The sequence below is a fragment of the Haliotis cracherodii genome, unplaced genomic scaffold (genome assembly GCF_022045235.1).
Source record: "Haliotis cracherodii isolate W230 unplaced genomic scaffold, xgHalCrac1.p SCAF_2, whole genome shotgun sequence".
NCBI lineage: Eukaryota > Metazoa > Mollusca > Gastropoda > Lepetellida > Haliotidae > Haliotis > Haliotis cracherodii.
Genome location: NW_027266275.1, coordinates 69,400,178 through 69,419,245, shown reverse-complemented (window position 1 = coordinate 69,419,245; position 19,068 = coordinate 69,400,178). Strand labels below are relative to the sequence as shown.

Sequence of the window (19,068 nt, the reverse complement as noted above, 5' to 3'; positions counted from 1 at the left end):
TTCGGACAAATGTTCATTGTGTTTGATCATGAATACATCGGACGAATGTTCACATTGTTTGATCCTGAGTTTATCGAACGAATGTTCATATTGTCTGATGCCGAGTTTATCGGAGGAATGTTCATATTGTCCGATGCCGAGTTTATCGGACGAATGTTCACGTTGTTGGATCTTGAGTTTATCGGAGGAATGTTCATTTTGTTAGATCTTGAGTTTATCGGACAAATATTCATATTGTTGGATCTTGAGTTTATCGGACGAATGCTTATATTGTTTGATCTTGTGTAAATCTGATGAATGTTCATATTCCTTGATCCTGAGTTTATCGGCCGAATGTTCATATTGTTTATTCCTGAGTTTATCGGCCGAATGCTCGTATTGTTTATTCCTGAGTTTATCGGCCGAATGTTCATATTGTTTATTCCTGAGTTTATCGGCCGAATGCTCGTATTGTTTGATCCTGAGTTTATCGGCCGAATGCTCGTATTGTTTGATCCTGAGTTTATCGGCCGAATGCTCGTATTGTTTGATCCTGAGTTTATCGGCCGAATGCTCGTATTGTTTGATCCTGAGTTTATCGGCCGAATGTTCATATTGTTTATTCCTGAGTTTATCGGCCGAATGCTCGTATTGTTTGATACTGAGTTTATCGGCCGAATGCTCGTATTGTTTATTCCTGAGTTTATCGGCCGAATGCTCGTATTGTTTGATCCTGAGTTTATCGGCCGAATGCTCGTATTGTTTGATCCTGAGTTTATCGGCCGAATGCTCGTATTGTTTGATCCTGAGTTTATCGGCCGAATGTTCATATTGTTTATTCCTGAGTTTATCGGCCGAATGCTCGTATTGTTTGATCCTGAGTTTATCGGCCGAATGCTCGTATTGTTTGATCCTGTATAAATCGGACGAATGCTTATATTGTTTGATCTTGTGTTAATCTGATGAATGTTCATATTCCTTGATCCTGAGTTTATCGGCCGAATGTTCATATTGTTTGATCCTGAGTTTATCGAAGGAATGGTCATCTTGTTTCATCATGACGTAACTCAAACACTCAAGCACTCAGTAACCACAAAAGGGAATTTAAACCACCTTCTGTTTCGCGCATCCCACCCACAGAAACAGATTAACAAGCACCATCAAGTATACAAAAATCCATCAATGTTTTGGGGTCCGATTTGACATTGGAACAGCCAGGTCACGATTTGACAATAGCTTTCACGGTCCGTAAACACAAACAACGCTCAGTCACTCAATCTTCAATTTAATGCCTTTTAACTCGTGAAATGCTCTGTAATTGTCAAACTTCGTTGCTCAATGCCTTATGGCAATTTTTCGGCTGTGACTTTTATTGATGATATGTCTGGGATGAATGTTTTTGCACATGTCTGGAGGACTTTTCTGTATTCTGAATGATGGTAAAGAGCTTGGTGATGAAATAAGATCGCACGGGTCTGTCACGGCCTTCATGAACGCATTCTCATCTCCTGTATTCGTATTCAGTATAAATACCACAGCACATACATGACACATGGGAAGAATATTAAACATTTCTAATAAGCCAGGGCGATTAGTGTCGCATTTCGGACCCCGACCCTCTGCTCTCTATGTGCATACAGAACGTTCCAGGGAACGGATGCACCTGCACTCTTCCTGCATAGTGCGCCACCTGGGTGGTCCGACGCATCGCGATACATTCACCTGCCTCTGTACCTAGGGTGGACCTGCCTCTGTGCCTAGCGTAGGGGTGCGGATGGGCATGTGGTCTAAAGGTCGCAACACCACTATACATACTCCTGTCTCTGTACCTGGGGTGATGGACCTACCCCTGTGCCTAGCGTGGGGGTACGGTTGGGGGGAGGGGGGCTTCCCTAGCGTGGGAGTACGGGTGGCCAGTGCATGGTCTAAAGGTCGCCACATCACGATACATACACCTGTCTCTGTACCTGGGGTGGACCTGTCTCTGTGCCTAGCGTGGGGGTACGGGTGGGCATGTGGTCTAAAGGTCGCCACATCACGATACATACACCTGTCTCTGTACCTGGGGTGCACCTCCCCTTGTGCCTTGCATGGGTGGCCCAGTGATCTAAAGACCGCCACTTACTGAAGAGACGCTGCGGAGCGGGTCGTCATACAAGAATTGCGTCAGGATTGTTTTCAATAGCAACCCAGATTATCGCGAATGCAACGCGAACGCAGTGCGAATGCTATTAACATGATAGTAACATTTTCTACTGCTAAACAAAGTAAACTGTTACAGCTTGCTTTCCTGTCGTGTCTCGGGATCTTCGTTTTACTTGTTTATTTTTATTTGTCTTCGATAGAGATCACATTGTTGTTTATTTGTTTGTTGCTGAAGACTTGCTCTAACCTGCACCTTCACGGAGGAGGGAACATGTGCACCATGGATGCCAGTTTTTTTCAGTGGTTCTACGCCAATGTCCAGCTGGCACTCAATGAAAATACTGAATAAACGTCCAATAAAAGTGTTAAACTTAAAATTGATCTCAACGACTTTAATCTGCATCCTCTATATCTCCAGTGCTATCATTTCGATAAACCTACACTTACCCTTGGACCCATTCCCGTGGTGGGTCGTATATTACCTTGATTTCCATTTGCCAATTTGATTGCCTACGTTACTAGGCCTAACCAGAAAACATATTGAGATAAGGTCTCTGGTCTAACAGAAAGCGACGAATTTTGGGTTGACAGCCCCAATGATTATGATCGAGTCTGCGAGAGATTCAACTTTGAAAAATCGACTGACACGCAAAAAAGCCCTTAAAAATCCTTTTGGTGAAAAGGATGTCTTCATGTTCATATAAAACTGGCTTTGGCTTTGGTTTCTAGGTAATACGAGTTACCTCCCTTACCCTTTCCCGTTCTCTAAGTCGGCGTTTGATTGGTCGGTAATATGGTTATGAAAATCAAGCGCGGGTAAGATGCGATCGCAAGGATCACGGGATTGGATTGAGGGGTTAGTGTTGGTTTACCGAAACGATAGCCCTGGAGATATATTGGATGTTTAAGCTGCTGCTCTGATGTGCTTGCTGAATGTGGGATTAAAATCGTGAAGCGTTGTACACAGTTTGATCCTATGATCGTGTCTTCGATTCCTGTATTCGCTCTGATAAAGACCATTGGACTGCCAGTACCAAGTCAATTACATTCGAAAATGGCTGTTAGAGTGTTCGAATCTCATGATGATTGGTTTGATGGCACCTTGCCTGTGCCTGGTGTTTTCGAAAAATACGAAAGTGGTACGTCCTTTAACCGTAACAGGAACCCCTGGTCCCACATTCCAGAATACCAGCTCAAAGTCAGCGGCGGTCTATAGTTCATACAGGTTTTTCTCACTCATTCAGAGACACCATGGTTACGACGAGTCTTTTTACAAATACAAATTTACATAGTTTGAAGGTAAATACTATAGCAATATTAGTATTAACGTTGTTGTTGCTATTAATTTGTATTATTATTATTATTATTATTATTATTATTATTATCTATGATAACAATACCAAAACATAAGGATAAAATATATAAGATACAGGGGAAATTAATTCAGAATCCTATATATTTTCATGTTTTAAAGACAGTCAAAATGATCCGACTGATAATTACTTTCAGTTCAGAGATAGAATCATTTTTTCGGAATAAAACGTGTTTCTCTTATAGGTATCACCGTTGCGATTCCTGGACCAATATTCCGAGTAAAGTATGTCATGCTAAAGACAGGGCGGTAGACAATGACGTTGAGGATAGATCGCCGTTGGAACTTGCGGCCTCAAACACGTCCCTGTGTGGCCTCCTCAGCTGACGTGGACTGATTTGCCGTCAGTTTGTCGAATCCTACGGAATTGTTAAAACATTAAAATGTGTTCAAAAAAAAGATCTGAAGAGAAAGACATGTATGTGTAATTCAATTTTCCTCAAAACGCATGTCTTTATTAATACGCAATGCTTAGCAGAGGCGATTATCATTTAAACTGCCCTGTATTGATTGTCCATATAATCACGATTGTCTTTCCACAAAACTGTTCTAAAACGTGGACTAAATTTACGACCGAGGGCGCTGGGGCAGAGAAGAAAGCAACAAAAAGACGCCATCGGGTTTCGCTAGGCCTCAAGATTGGAGATTATCTGGGGTTTATCTAAGCTTTCAACACAATTTTATTTTCCCAGTAATTTCCTTGTCCCTAACGAAGACGATAAATTACTCCCGTGACGTCGGGCCCATGGTATTATCGCTTAGTACGGCAGCGAGGGACATCCTTCTTTTGTTCTGGAGGTATTTTAGAGATTTCTCCGTGCAGATCTGAGCGCCCGACATAGATGATGTAGCGTCGATACGGGGAAGGAACGGGGAAAATCTCGGCAACTCCGGGTCGACGCGCCAGAAATTCTTTCCGGTCGCGCTCTTTGCTTGGCGCCGTATGAAAACGATTTGGCAGATCTTACTGCTTCCTCTTTTCTGCCCGGATGAATATGGGGGACGGTCAGAAGATGTTTATGATATGGTTAGCTTCAGCTTGGACATTAGTAACTATGCACATTAGTGTAGAGGATAGTATTCCGTTTCACATGACGTTTTTGCAGATGTGGCCATCATATTTGAGTGAGTGAGTGAAGATTGGTTTTACCGCAAAGAAGAATAACTGTATGATGTTGTGTAAACTGTGTCAGCGAGGCATGCACATTTATGACAAACAATCAGGAAGCTCATACCACCAACCCCATTGTAGTTGATTTATGATACGTCTCTCTCTCTCTCTCTCTCTCTCTCTCTCTCTCTCTCTCTCTCTCTCTCTCTCTCTCTCTCTCTCTCCTGATATAGTATAGAACAGAATCCGGTCAGCGAAATGCTCTGCTCTTTTCCAACTCCTCTCATTATCGCTTTAATTACTTTCCCATTCCTGTCGTTCTTCTCTCTATCTCTTATTCGTTCAGCAGTATCCATCATCGGGGATCGTGAAACGTCAGAGCTATTCTTCCCAGCGAGAAGATCAGTGTTAACTAACGACAGTTCTTATGGCAACTCAAGGATAGTGCATCTTCAGAATTGACAAGCATTGTCTCCAGTGACCCGGTAAGTGGTAACCGGTTTAGATTTCATCCTGTTTCAACTGGAAACAACGTGGCGTTTTCTCAAGAGTCATGCATCTTCAGAATTGACAAGCATTGTCTTAAATGACAGTCGCCGTAACCAGGCACTTCCTGCGACTCCAACCCTACACCTCGGGAACAGACATTCCCTGGAGCATAATGCTTGTTCTGCCCGCTGTCCTGACATTTCAGACGCCCTGTACAACGCTCAGACCTCCCTCAAGGGATGTTAGCCAACGAATAACCAATTAGAGCCCGATAACCCCCTTGGGGATTCCTAAAGCTTCACAGAAGCCTTCCAACACGCAAGAATCGCCGGCCAAACAAAGAGCCCGCCACATTTGGAGAGAGAATGCTTCGTAATAGAGTCAGTTAGAGCGGCGTCTGACGTCGTCAAGGCTACAATTAGATGCCTTCAATTGATCGTTCGTGAGAGAAATGGATCGACAAAATATCAATGCCGGGTTTTAGCGTATCATGTTCCGAGAATTTAAAAATATAGTCCCCTGAAAACGTGCATACCCGTTTTTAGGCTTCTCAATTTGTAATTGTTTTCAAGAAAATGTTAAAAGGAGCAGTCGATGCGTGTGTTATGCGGGTATCATTACTTGGCCACAGTGGAATTATCGTGTATGTGTGGTGCGACAGTTGCCCAGAGGACTGAGATGCTAGAATATCATAGTTTACAAAAAGTACAGATTTTTAGGTTTGGTATTTATACGGAAGAAAAAATGCCAGGTATCATGAATATTTTGAGGAATGTAATTTTTGTAACAAAGACTGAGCACACAAAAATATCCTAAAATATATTCATTATCTCATTTTGGTTCAGTATATTTCAGGTCATCTGTTCTTGTGTGACATTGCTCTTGATTGATTGCATTTTAATGTCAGAGCGGCTCTGAATTTAATAGGCCACAGACTGCTGCTTGTCATAACCACGGGTGAGACAGGGATCGGATGGCCACACCAGGAAGAGACTCAGGACGCTCGGAGGAAAGGGTGGCCCTGTCGTCTAGGGCGCCGCAATTAGCTGTGGAGTTGGGCCTCTTAGGTATGTCACGTACCTATGAAGACGGAATCGAATGCAAGATTCGTTCTGTTTATGATCCCTGGTTTGTCAGCTCCATACACGTGTTATTGCGTTTCACAGTGTTTCTAGATTTAATGTTGCATTTGACAATATCACAGCTAAATGAGGGAGTTGGGTTTAACGCCGCTTTTAACAGTGTTCCAGTTATATCACGGCGTGTCAGCTTAATGTGGGAGGAAAGCCCGAAATGATGCAGGTCCCAGACGTTTACCACATAGGTGAAACCCAGAAACATAATGGGGGCGAAACCAGCTATATGACGGTGATCTGTGTACATTATGTGATATCACGGAAGCAATTATATCTATTCATTATGGATGCCAATCATTGACAAGGTTTCCATGTAAAACACGCTGTACGTGATGTGCTATCAAGGATACAATTATATCTACTCATTAATGGATGCCATTGGCCTGACTTGGCACGTCACGAACTTTGGTATATTACATACAGAACGTTGATTAATTCAGTAAATTAAAATATGTATTAAAAAAAATGAGTAATACATTCCAGGTAGATCAAGCATATATATATATATATATATATATATATATATATATATATATATATATATATATATATATATATATATATATATATATATATATATATATATATATACCAGCGCTGACTTCACAGCAGTACAAATGCCCACGCGATATGATGTCTAACTGTTGGCGGATGAAAGTACTGCTATACATTAACGGGGGGTAACTCTGTAAGGCATACTATGTTTGACTGTTCAGCAATTTACTTACGTTTACTTACAAACAATCAACTACCAGTATAAATATACCTAGCTGGACTACATAACGTCTTCACTACGACTGTTTCACTGCGAGTTATGTAGAGCTCCCAATTGAAAAAATGTTATCCCACGACAGTCAAACTATATCGCAACTAAAAGAGTGCTGTGCAATTTGATCCTGTTTACGTCAAGCTTGTACACAGCTGGAACGTTAATATGGCAACGCAATACAACCCATGTACCATGTTACTGCTATGTTATGTTATTCCTACTGGTGAGAATCCTTCTATATGTAATCTGACGCAAACACCATCTCTGTAAGAGAATTGGTGTGAATCCTTCTGTCTGTAATTTCTACAACCACCAGAGTTCGTGACAGAAGCATATCCTCCCACACAGACACACACTACAACTCTTCCTTGCAAGTCTCTAAGGCAATAATTATTAGTTTAAATCATAAGTTCTAGAAGAACGTTGTCCCAAAAAGAGACTGGAGTCCAAGACATGCCTATGAGGAGGATAGAATTACCACACATCCATGGGCTTTTCTTTCAGTACAGCCTTGGTTGGTTGGTTGGTTTGTTGTTTAACGCCGCACTCAGCAACATTCCAGCTATATGACGGCGGTCTTAAAATAATCGAGTCTGAACCAGACACTCCAGTGATTAATATCATGAGCATCGATCCACGCAATTGGGATTGATGACATGCATCAACCAAGTCAGCGAGACTGACCACCCGATCCCGTTAGTCGCCTCTTACGACAAGCATAGTCGCCTTTTACGGCAAGCATGAGTTGCTGAAGACCTATTCTACCCCGGATCTTCACGGGTCAGTACAGCCTTGGAGCAAGGCTAACTACTACTATATGATATGTTGCTACAACCACAGTGTCACTGAACTGGTGTAGCTACTACCATATACAAATAGATAGATCAACAAGCAATAGTATATAACAATTGATTAGACACGGATTCAAGTATAATGAGCAAAATGTAGTACGCTCAATGTTATAATGATTGCATCAGAGGGGGGACCTGTCGTTTGCGAAACATTTGAGATACAGTTTTGGAAATTACAGAAGAAGTACTTGCGTTAAGATTTGATAGTATCTTAAGATTTTTGATGTTACTATTATTGCCAATAAAATGGGAAAACAATGTGCCTTTCTGCATTGCATAAGGGACAGCGTTGTAGGAGATCCTCATCCACAGTCAGCTAAAGGTCTTTCTGTCTTATTGTTAGTATAATGGCTTCTCTCAATTTGAGCTTAGTCTTAGTGTAGCTATTGCCTGGCGATGTCGGGCGTTGGGAAGGGAAGAAAGTATATTTTCAGGCCAAATTTGTCGCCGATGAGATTGTTGGTTGATGTATGTGGTCACTTGCTTCAAGAAATAGTGATTCAAGGTGTGGTCTAAGTTTGATTTCAAATAAGGTTGGACTTCTGTGGGTAGCTCCAGGTTGCAATATATTTTTGGCGACAACTGTGACTGCATTACGACCAAGGTAAAGCTGTCAAGGCAGTTGCTAGCTTCGTGTCCTATCGGAAGGCGACATGTAGGAATCTGTTGGAATCACGGTACATATGTTGAAGCCAAATGTATTTTTTATAGATGTCAACAACAAAAGTTTCTGTGACACCAATATTTTAGTGTATTTTTCAAACAAGTAAAGTTTTGTGTTCAATATTGTAGTACGTGTATGGAATCAAGTCACAAAAACGATACTGCTACAGAAAAGCATGCATTCCATGCAAAAGTTGACTTTCATGCAAACCCCATGCATTTCACTACCCAAGAATGGGTATAAAAACATGTGCGTTAACGGGATTCCATATGCATGGTTTAGCATCGTGCTGACAACAACCACTCAGAAAAACAACAAAATTACGCAATTATTCAACATTACGAAATGCCACGCCTTCCCGAAAATGAGCGTCTGCGAGCCATTGGTATGCTTGAAGCAGGATCGAGTCAACGTGATGTTGCAAGACAATTTAACGTCCGCAGAAACACCATTTGGTGTTTATGGCAACGTTGGCAACAGACGAATGCAGTAAGAGACCATCCTCGGAGTGGCAGGCCACGCGTAACTAATAATCGACAAGACATCTGTATTCAGGGATTATCGCCAGAAGACCCGCCAGACGTCCCATTTTGACAGGAAACCACCATCAAACACGTCTATAGTGGTGCAGACAGCGTCTACGCTGGACGGCCATGCAGTGGGGACAAGTTCTATTCACTGACGAGTCCCGTTTTCACCTCAGCCACAGCGATGGACGGATTCGAGTGTACCGACGTCAAGGTGAACGTTACGGCAATCATTGTGTCATGGAAGAAGATCGGTTCGGGGGCGGCAACGTTATGGTATGGCTAGGGATTACAGTTAGACGGAGGACCCGTTTGATAGTGGTAGAGGGAAATCTCAATGGACAGCGCTACTGCGACGAGATCTCGGGCCTATTGTGCTACCGTTTTTTGCGTCGTCATGGCCCAGGCATTACCTTTCAACATGACAACGCCTGGCCTCGACTTGTTCAGGATTCCCTTCAACAAAACAACGTGAATGTCATCCCCTGGCCAGCTCGCTCCCCTGATCTCTCACCGATCGAGCACATGTGGGATGAGATGGATAGGCGCCTTCGACGTCAACCACGTGTTCCTCAGACACTCCAGGAACTTCGAAACATGCTCCAGCATGATATGGACAGATATCCCACAGGACTTTGTGCGACGCCTGGTCCATTCCATGAGAAGAAGATGTGTTGCTTGCATCGCAACCAGAGGTGACACACACGCTATTGATTTGTAAATTGACATTTTGGCATGTTCATGTTTTTTCAAACCGAAATTGTTTCAGATTTGGTAAAAAACATAACTTTGCATTAAATCTTTTTCAATGTCACAGGAACTTTTGTTGTTCGGTATATACACAGGGAGATGTGGGACAAGTCGAGTTCTCTTCAGTACACCAATGATTTGTACAGCAATGCACGGGTCTTCCCACACCTTGGCGCCATCAGTTGCAACAGGTATTGTTAATGCTATGTAAAGTCGCAGAAGAACGTTGACAGAGAGTTGAGATTATGTTGTCATTGAATGATTTATGTAATACCAGGCCGTCATAGCCTTGCCTTTAAGAAGACAAATAGCAGATTTAAAGGATCGACTTTTATAATAATCACTCTATGATACGTGTATGTATATGTAATCTGCTTCTACAAACATCACTATTAATGAACCGTTGTGGATGCTACTTTCTGTATTCTGTTGCTGTAACTATCACTATTAATGAACCGGTGTGGCTATCACTACATGTGTTCTGCAGCTGCAACTACCAGTATTAATGGACCGGTGTGGTTACTACTCTATGTATTCTGCAGCTGCAACTACCAGTATTAATGGACCGGTGTGGCTATCACTACATGTATTCTGCAGCTGCAACTATCACTATTAATGGACCGTTGTGGCTGCTACTATATGTATTCTGCTGCTGCAACTATCACTGTAAATGGACCAGTGTGGCTATTACTATATGTATTCTGCTGCTGCAGCTACCAGTATTAATGGACCAGTGTGGCTGCTACTATATGTATTCTGCTGCTGCAACTACCAGTATTAATGGACCGGTGTGGATACTACTCTATGTATTCTGCTGCTGCAACTACCAGTATTAATGGACCAGTGTGGCTGCTACTATATGTATTCTGCTGCTGCAACTATCACTGTAAATGGACCAGTGTGGCTATTACTATATGTATTCTGCTGCTGCAACTATCACTATTAATGAACCGGTAAGGCTACTACTGTATGTATTCTACTGCTACAACTATCACTATTAATGAACCGGTGTGGCCACAACTATTTGTAATATTTAAAGTCACCATTTAAGTTACTATCATAAACTTTTGACATATATATATTTTTTATATTTTTTCGGTATTGAGCAATTTCCATATTTGGAGTTGTTTTTGCACAACTAATATGTAGATCATATGTCTTAAATAGAAACAGACTGATATCATCGTCTACATCTTAAGGAACTTCTCCGGCTTCTAAATATTCAAGTATCGTAAACGTATATAAGTTTGTACTGGTGTGTAATTATTATCTAGCCTTGGCTACGTCGAAAGTATTTCCTGAAACGTATCATGTACATCCTAATAGAGAAAGATTTAATCTACTAACGGGTTTTTTCAGAAGTAGTGTAAAACATGACCTTCCTGCATACAATCATGAAAAGGATTTATTGAATTATGTTTCTTAATAACCACGTGTACACAATGCACATAGGTCAATGACCTCAATAAAAACGAAATAACTTCTATTTGTAATCTGCTTCTATGGTAGAGAGATTAGAGAGCTATTTGTAATCTACAAATTCACAAATATAGTGCACCAATGAAGATCCGAGTTAGAAAAGGTCTTCAGCAACCCATGCTTGCCGTAACAGGCGACTATGCTTGTCGTAAGAGGCGACTAACGGGATCGGGTGGTCAGGATCGCTGACTTAATTGATGCTTGTCATCGTCCCAATTGCGAAAATCGATGCACAGGATATCAATCACTGGATTGCCTGTACCAGACTAAATTATTTACAAACCGTCGTCATATAGCTGGAATATTGCTGAGTGCGGCGTTAAACAGCAAACAAACAAACACAAATATAGTGAACTGGTGTGTCCTCTAGTATCTGTAACGTCCTGTAATCTGCTCCTACACTAACTATATCAACAATATAATGCCAATATATACCTGACTTCATGTTGTTTTCGCGCGATCGAAGCTTAGAATCGACATAAGCAGAGCCACAATCATGGGAACATCCCTCGATGGGGTCAGTGTGTATGATCGAGTGGACCCGGGTTCGATTCCCGACATGGGTACAATGTGTGAAGCCCATTTCTGGTTTCCCCCGCCGTGATATTGCTGGAATATTGCTAAAAGCGGGGTAAAACCATACTCACTCACTCACTCACTCCTCCACATCAGTGTTTCTGCATACATAGCGAAATTATTTTAACTGCATACATTTCCTTAATTGACGATACTCCAGACCAAACAAAGTGATCAGAATGAAAGATCACGAAAGTATCTATGAATTTACTTCAATAACAACTCCAACACCTTGAAGTCATCGCCTAAATCGCGAATGCTGAATAACAGCTAATCGCATCAGTAACAAAAGCTTTCTACCATCTTTGATTGTGTCGGACATTTTGACATGAGCTCGAAGGCATGTTCGCGAGTACACAGCTTATCTCATGAAAGTGTTATATAACCAGTTATTCTTGATCGACAAACTATAATTGCACTGTGGGATATTTTAGAATATCTGAGAGTCTTTCCTGCGAAACATCTCAAGGTCACATGACTGTCAATGTACACGTTCCGGTCAAAGGTACTAAATGAAAGTGAAATGGAAGTGCTAAGGTACCTTTGCCATATGTGAAACGTCTTTAGTTCCATGGTATAATATGAACTAGTTGGTATATTTAGCCTTATTCCCAACACCAAGCTACAATGTGAATCATGTGTGTGATCATTCTGCAAACGTTTATCTATAGTATGAACTTCTGTCAATAGTCCGACAACCAATATACATCACAAACCTTTACACACACAATCCGAAATAGTATGCGCAATTTAACGTCCAATACATTCCAGCTACAATTTGAATAGCAGTGCAATAATACCTACAACATCTGGATTTGAAATGAACGAATGTGTGTAATCTCAAACCAACAAAGCTGTAAAACAAACCATTGAGTTTTATCTCACAATATATTATAGCTCCAAAATGTCACAAGGGGGTGACATTAAACAATCAACGTTTCGAGGTGGGGTGATGATCAAATGGTGTTTAACGTTGTGTTCAAGGAAATTTTCACTTATATAGCGACATGCATCGACGTGCAAATCGAGTGCGACCACCGTCAAAATCATTTGACTTTAATATGAACTATTGTCTGTCATCGTACCTCTAACACCTTTTTTCTAAAACATTAACTTCTGTGTGTCATCGTACCTCTGACACATCCTATCTGCAATATGAACTTATGTGTGTCATTGTACCTCTAACATCGCCTTGCTACAATATGAACTTATGTGTGTCATTGTACCTCTAACATCGCCTTGCTACAATATGAACTTATGTGTGTCATTGTACCTCTAACATCGCCTTGCTACAATATGAACTTATGTGTGTCATCGTACCTCTAACATCGCCTGGCTACAATATGAACAACTGTGTGTCATTGTACCTCTAACATCGCCTTGCTACAATATGAACTTATGTGTGTCATCGTACCTCTAACATCGCCTGGCTACAATATGAACAACTGTGTGTCATTGTACCTCTAACATCGCCTGGCTACAATATGAACAACTGTGTGTCATTGTACCTCTAACATCGCCTGGCTTCAATATGAACAACTGTGTGTCATCGTACCTCTAATATCGTCTGGCTACAATATGAACTTCTATGTGTCATCGTACCTCTAACACATCATATCTACAATATGAACTCCTGTGTGTCATCGTAGTTCTAACACATCCTATCTGCAATATGAACTTCTGTGTATCGTCGTACATCTAACATCGCCTGGCTACAATATGAACTTATGTTTGTCATCGTACCTCTAACATGGCCTGGCTACAATATCAACTACAATATGAATACTTTGTCGTCGCACCTTCAACATCCATCGTCTGGCTACAATATCAACTCTAGTGTGTAATCGTGCTTCCAACATCACCTGGCTACGATATGAACTCCAGTGTGTCATCGTGCCTTCAACATCGCCTGACTAGAACATGAACTCCTGTTTGTCATCATAACTCAAACACATCCAATCTACAATATGAACTACTGTTTGTCATCGTACCTCCAACATCAACTAGTTTCAATATGAACTTCTGTGTGTCATCGTACCTCCAACATCACCTGGTTTCAATATGAACTTCTGTGTGTCATCGGACCTCTAACACATCCTATCTACAATATGAATTCCTGTGTAGCTCCAACATATCCTAGCTACACTATGAACTCATATGTGTCATCGTACATCTGACATCGCCTGGCTACAATGTGAACTTATGTGTGTCATCGTACCTCTAACACCTTCTTTCTAAACAATGAACTCCTGTGTGTTATCATAGTTCTCACACATCCTGTCTACAATATGAATTTCTGTGTATCGTCGTACATCTAACATCGCCTGGCTACAATATGAACTACTGTTTGTCATCGTACCTCTAACATCGCCTGGATACAATATGAACTTCTATGTGTCATCGTACCTCCAACATCACCTGGCTTCAATATGAACTTCTGTGTGTCATCGTACCTTCAACATCACCAGGCTACAATATGAAATTCTGTGTGTCATCGGACCTCTAACACATCCTGTCTACAATATGAACTCCAGTGTGTCATCGTAGCTCCAACATATCCTGGCTACACTGTGAACTCATATGTGTCATCGTACATCTGACATCGCCTGGCTACAATGTGAACTTCTGTGTGATATCGTACCTTTAACATCGCCTGGCTACAATATGAACTTCTTTGTGACATCTTACCTCTAGCATGGCCTGGTTACAATATGAATACTTTGTCATCGTACCTCTAACATCCATCACCTGGCTACAATATGAACTACTCTGTGTCATCGTACCTCCAACATCGCCTGTCTACAATATAAACTCCTGTGTGTCATCGTGCCTTCAACATCGCCTGGCTACAATATGAACTTCTGTGTGTCATCGTACCTCTAACACATCTTGTCAAGAATATGAACTCCTGTGTGACATCGTACCTTTAACATCGCCTGGCTACAATATAGGCTTCTTTGTGACATCGTACTTCCTGAATCGCCTGGCTACAATATGAATACTTTGTCATCGTACCTCTAACATCCATCGCCAGGCTACAAAATGAACGTCTGTGTGTTATCGTACCTCCAACATCGCCTGGCTACAACATACGTCTGTGTGTCATCGTACCTCTAACATCGCCTGGCTACAACATGAACGTATGTGTGTTATCGTACCTCCATCATCTCCTGACTACGTTATGAACTAATGTGTGTCATCGTCCCTCCATCACATCAACCTTAGCTACAATACAAAGCAATGTTTGTATTTTTACCATCATCAATAGGTACTGTTTGTAAGAGGTTGAACGAAAAAGGTTGAACGAAAGAGGTCAAACACCCACGCCGCCATGTGTGCACGATAAGACGCAATATGTCTACGATGACATAAATTGAGCAACTTGACCGCCCGGTCCACAGTTTCATCGACTTCAAAGATAACCTGAGATACCGAGATCATTTCAGCCTTTGAATCAAGACGGGGTGTCGTCAGAGTAGACAATGCAAAAGTCGTAAACTCGAGGTGCTTGGGATCAGCGCATACTAATCGAATTGTCCGCAGTTCAAGTGTCGATAAGGATTCTTCTGAGAACCCATGACCTCGTCTTATACGTTGTATCGATACAGTTATACTAAATAATATTTGTGAACATCTCGACTGCCAGCATATAAGGATTCGAGTAAAAGGTATTTTCGAACAACACGAGCCTCATCTAACACTATCTGGACATGACCCGGTCAGTCAAACCACAACATTGTGGCCACCCGAAATTCAACCACAACACGCATGTAAACTAAATAAAGTCCAGACAGTATATGAAACGCAAACACATGCGCATTATGAATCAGTTAACCTTTTCGCGAACACCTGATCAGTATAATCACTATGGGTGATTCAGAAACACATACGTATGGTATAGTCGGAATCGTACAAAAGACTCTTTTAGCAGAAATTACTTCATAATTATGTTTATGGAAAGATATTTATCATTTATATCTATATACTCTCCAAACATGTTGGGGATCATGAAATGTAAATGTTACGATCGGTCGTCTGAAGAAAGATCAGATTTTAAAAGTGACCTCCAGAGATATAACGGTTTCGGAACCAAAACCCAACATGCCTGAAACTTTGCCCTCGGGCCACGCAATTCCTCCGTGCATACGGATAAGAGGTCCTTCGTGATCTTGACACACTGAAAGGTCGTCAAATCGCTCTGAGCCTTTAGCATTAGTGTTTTCATTATCCACAGTAACATGTGCGCTCTCTACTCCCTGCTTTAATGCGATATTTGTAATCAGTTAGGCAATGCGTCGTCGTTCAATGTGATGAATGCCTAAAGGATATTGGCATGCTTCAAACTCGTAGAACCCAGCCAATATGTCCAACATGTCTCAGTCTGTGATTTGCAGACTTTTAGTCAGGCTTCTGCAGACATAAAATGATAATGATCGACCCCGTACGGAGGACCCTATGTAAACAAAACAAGTCCAGAATTGAGTAATCAGAAACCAGCCTTTGAGAAATTGAACTCAAACAACCAATCAAATCGCTGTTCACTTACGCCAGGCCACCGGAATTCATATTACTGACCAGACGATTAGGAATCGTCAACATGCACCCAATCTGCATGCTTTGCGACCACGTGTACCACAAACGCCAATGGTGTTTAGAGCGTGGAAACCGGTAAACCGCCGATGGTCTCGTGTAATGTTTTCAGATAAGACCAGATTCATTCTGGGCCTATTGGAAAGGCCTGGAAGTGTTCTAAAGAACGTCATGCGAAAGTCAACGTAAGGCAACAAGACGGATTTGAGGGTGGGATCACTGTGACTGCCAGAAAGGCACTGCATACTCTCCATGGAAGGGTCACTGGACAGTACTGCCGAGACAACATACTAGCGCCAATCGTTGTGATGTTTGCGTACCATGCTGGTGCACGTTTGTCTTTCAAGGCGATAAGGCTTGCGCGAATCGTAACTGACTACTTCCAGCGGGAATCATCACCAGAAGCCAATGACCAGCAACGAGTCCTGACCTTTCCCCCATAGGGGCTAAACAAGGACTGGTTGGCTCGGAGTCAGTATATTGTGTCTGAATGGGGTTTTCGTGTCAAACTGTGGCATCGTATCTCAGTGGGCTAGCACTATGTCTATGTCTGGGCTAGCATGTCGATATATAGGTGCAAGAATCTTGAACGCGACGTTTAACCCAATTTCACCTCACCTCAATGCTCGGGAGACGAGTACGGCGATATCAAAGGCCAACCGCAACGTTAGCGCTGCATGAGGAGTGGACAAGAATCAAATTGTCATTGGGAGATTGATTGGGGCCATGCCACGATGTATAACCGAATGTTTGACCAATCGCTGGGACATGACTCATTATTGATCAAGTCATCTCAAACGTTCATTCTTTTAATACAAATCCGTGTCATCTTTCTTGGTTATTTGCTCCCTTATAATTGACCGCCTACATGTTCAGTTGATTGTCATGTAACACCTTCTGGTGTCCCCCGCGTTGATATTGCTGGAATATTGCTAAAAGCGGCGTAACACCATACTCACTCACTCACTCACTCACTCACTCACTCACTCACTCACTCACTCACTCACTCACTCGTGTAACACCTAGCCCTAACGTTTCTTATCCATCCATTACCATCACTCGATACCTCTTTGTATTTCTGTAATCATCTGTTATTTTTCGAATATCCCCTTCCTTTTGAAACATGCATTAATCGCAGGTGCGCAGATCGATGTTTGGTGTTGCATCCCTTTCTCGTGCCAGGATCCGCTTCGCTGCGAGCCAAGGATCTGCACCAATTTGAGACTCAAATACTGTTCAAAGTCCACTCACTCATTTTATACTACAGATTTTCATAGTACAATGGAACAAAATCTCAAACGTATTTCACCGGACGTGTTTGTATACACTCTTCAAAAAAAGAAACGCACATATATACTTTTAGTACATTTATTGTACCTAATAAAGTCGATATATTTAATTTAATATCACTGAACCAAATATGAAATTTTGGAGCTCGATAGTCACATGTTGTTGTTGTACATCTCCTCGGCACTGACTGGATAAGGGTACGAATTCTGTCCTGCGGAATTCTGCGACATTCTGCTTGTAACGCGTTGGCCAGTTGTGGGCGTGTCGGCGGCATGTTCTGACGTTGATGTACACGTCGATCGAGTTCATCCGAGAGGTGTTCAATTGGGTTGAGATCTGGAGATCTCGACGGCCAGGGCAAGCCGTTGATGTTGGCATTATGACGGTAGTCTACAGTGAAACGAACTCTGTGGAGTGGGGCGTTGTCCTGTTGAAACAGCTCCCTCTGGCGGTCAATGATTGTAAGAGGTTGAGGTTGAAGAAATTCGATTCATAGACCGATTTGTTGTCAAATTTCCCTGAACCACAACCAAGTAAGATCCGAAATTGTCGAATTCACGTACACAATGTGGAGCGAAACGTTCATTTCGACAACAATAAGCACGTGGTCTTCCATCTCGCTGGTAAAGAAGAAATCGTGATTCATCGCTAAACCACACTCATCTCCAGTTTCTCAAATTCCAAGGCTGTAAGTTATGGCACCAACGCAAGCGTTGCTGTCGATGGATCTGTTGCAAACAGGGACGATAACTGGTCTTCTGGGTCGGATTCCAGCCTCGCGAAGATGGTTCCTGACAGTCTGGTCCGATATTCTCCTCAAACCAGGGATGCGTCCTGCAGTATCCGAAACTGTGGCATTGCGATGACGTAAGTGGAACAATCGAATGTAGCGATCCTGTGCAGGGGTGGTAACTCTTTGTCGGCCGGTTCTCGGACGGTCTGCAGTGGAATTGAACTGAGTGTATCGGTCACAAAGGCGGCAAATGGTGCTGTGGTGGACGTTGAAGTTGCTTGAATCAGAAGACTGCGATTCCCCTCTTTGGATACGTCCTATGGCGACGTTCCGATCGGCAGCGTTGAGTCGCGGCATTATCGAACTTGAAAAATGTTGACAATTGAATGACAAATCATGGCTTATGCTTGCCTTTTTATAGCCACTACCACGAGTTACAAATGCAAGTGTGAAAATATTTCCGTTTAAGGCATTGTTAATCGACAATGGCTGCGTTTTGATGCACCGTTTGTCGTATATCAGGCCACGAACATTTTCCAATGGCATATATCCAATTTATAAACCTTAATAATTCTTTGTTTAGTCAGGTTCAATGAACTACATACTA

The 19,068-nt window shown here is 42.0% G+C and overlaps 1 protein-coding gene across 1 annotated transcript; it reads right to left on the bottom strand.

The window, feature by feature from the left end:
- Window positions 1-201: 201 nt before the first annotated feature.
- On the bottom strand, window positions 202-18,818 carry LOC139467756 (nipped-B-like protein B). The gene is made up of 3 exons (XM_071249263.1): window positions 18,525-18,818; window positions 17,917-18,173; window positions 202-892 (listed from the first exon to the last, which is right to left on the bottom strand). Exons 1-3 carry the CDS (start codon window positions 18,816-18,818, stop codon window positions 202-204), a joined length of 1,242 nt encoding a protein of 413 aa, XP_071105364.1.
- Window positions 18,819-19,068: the final 250 nt, after the last annotated feature.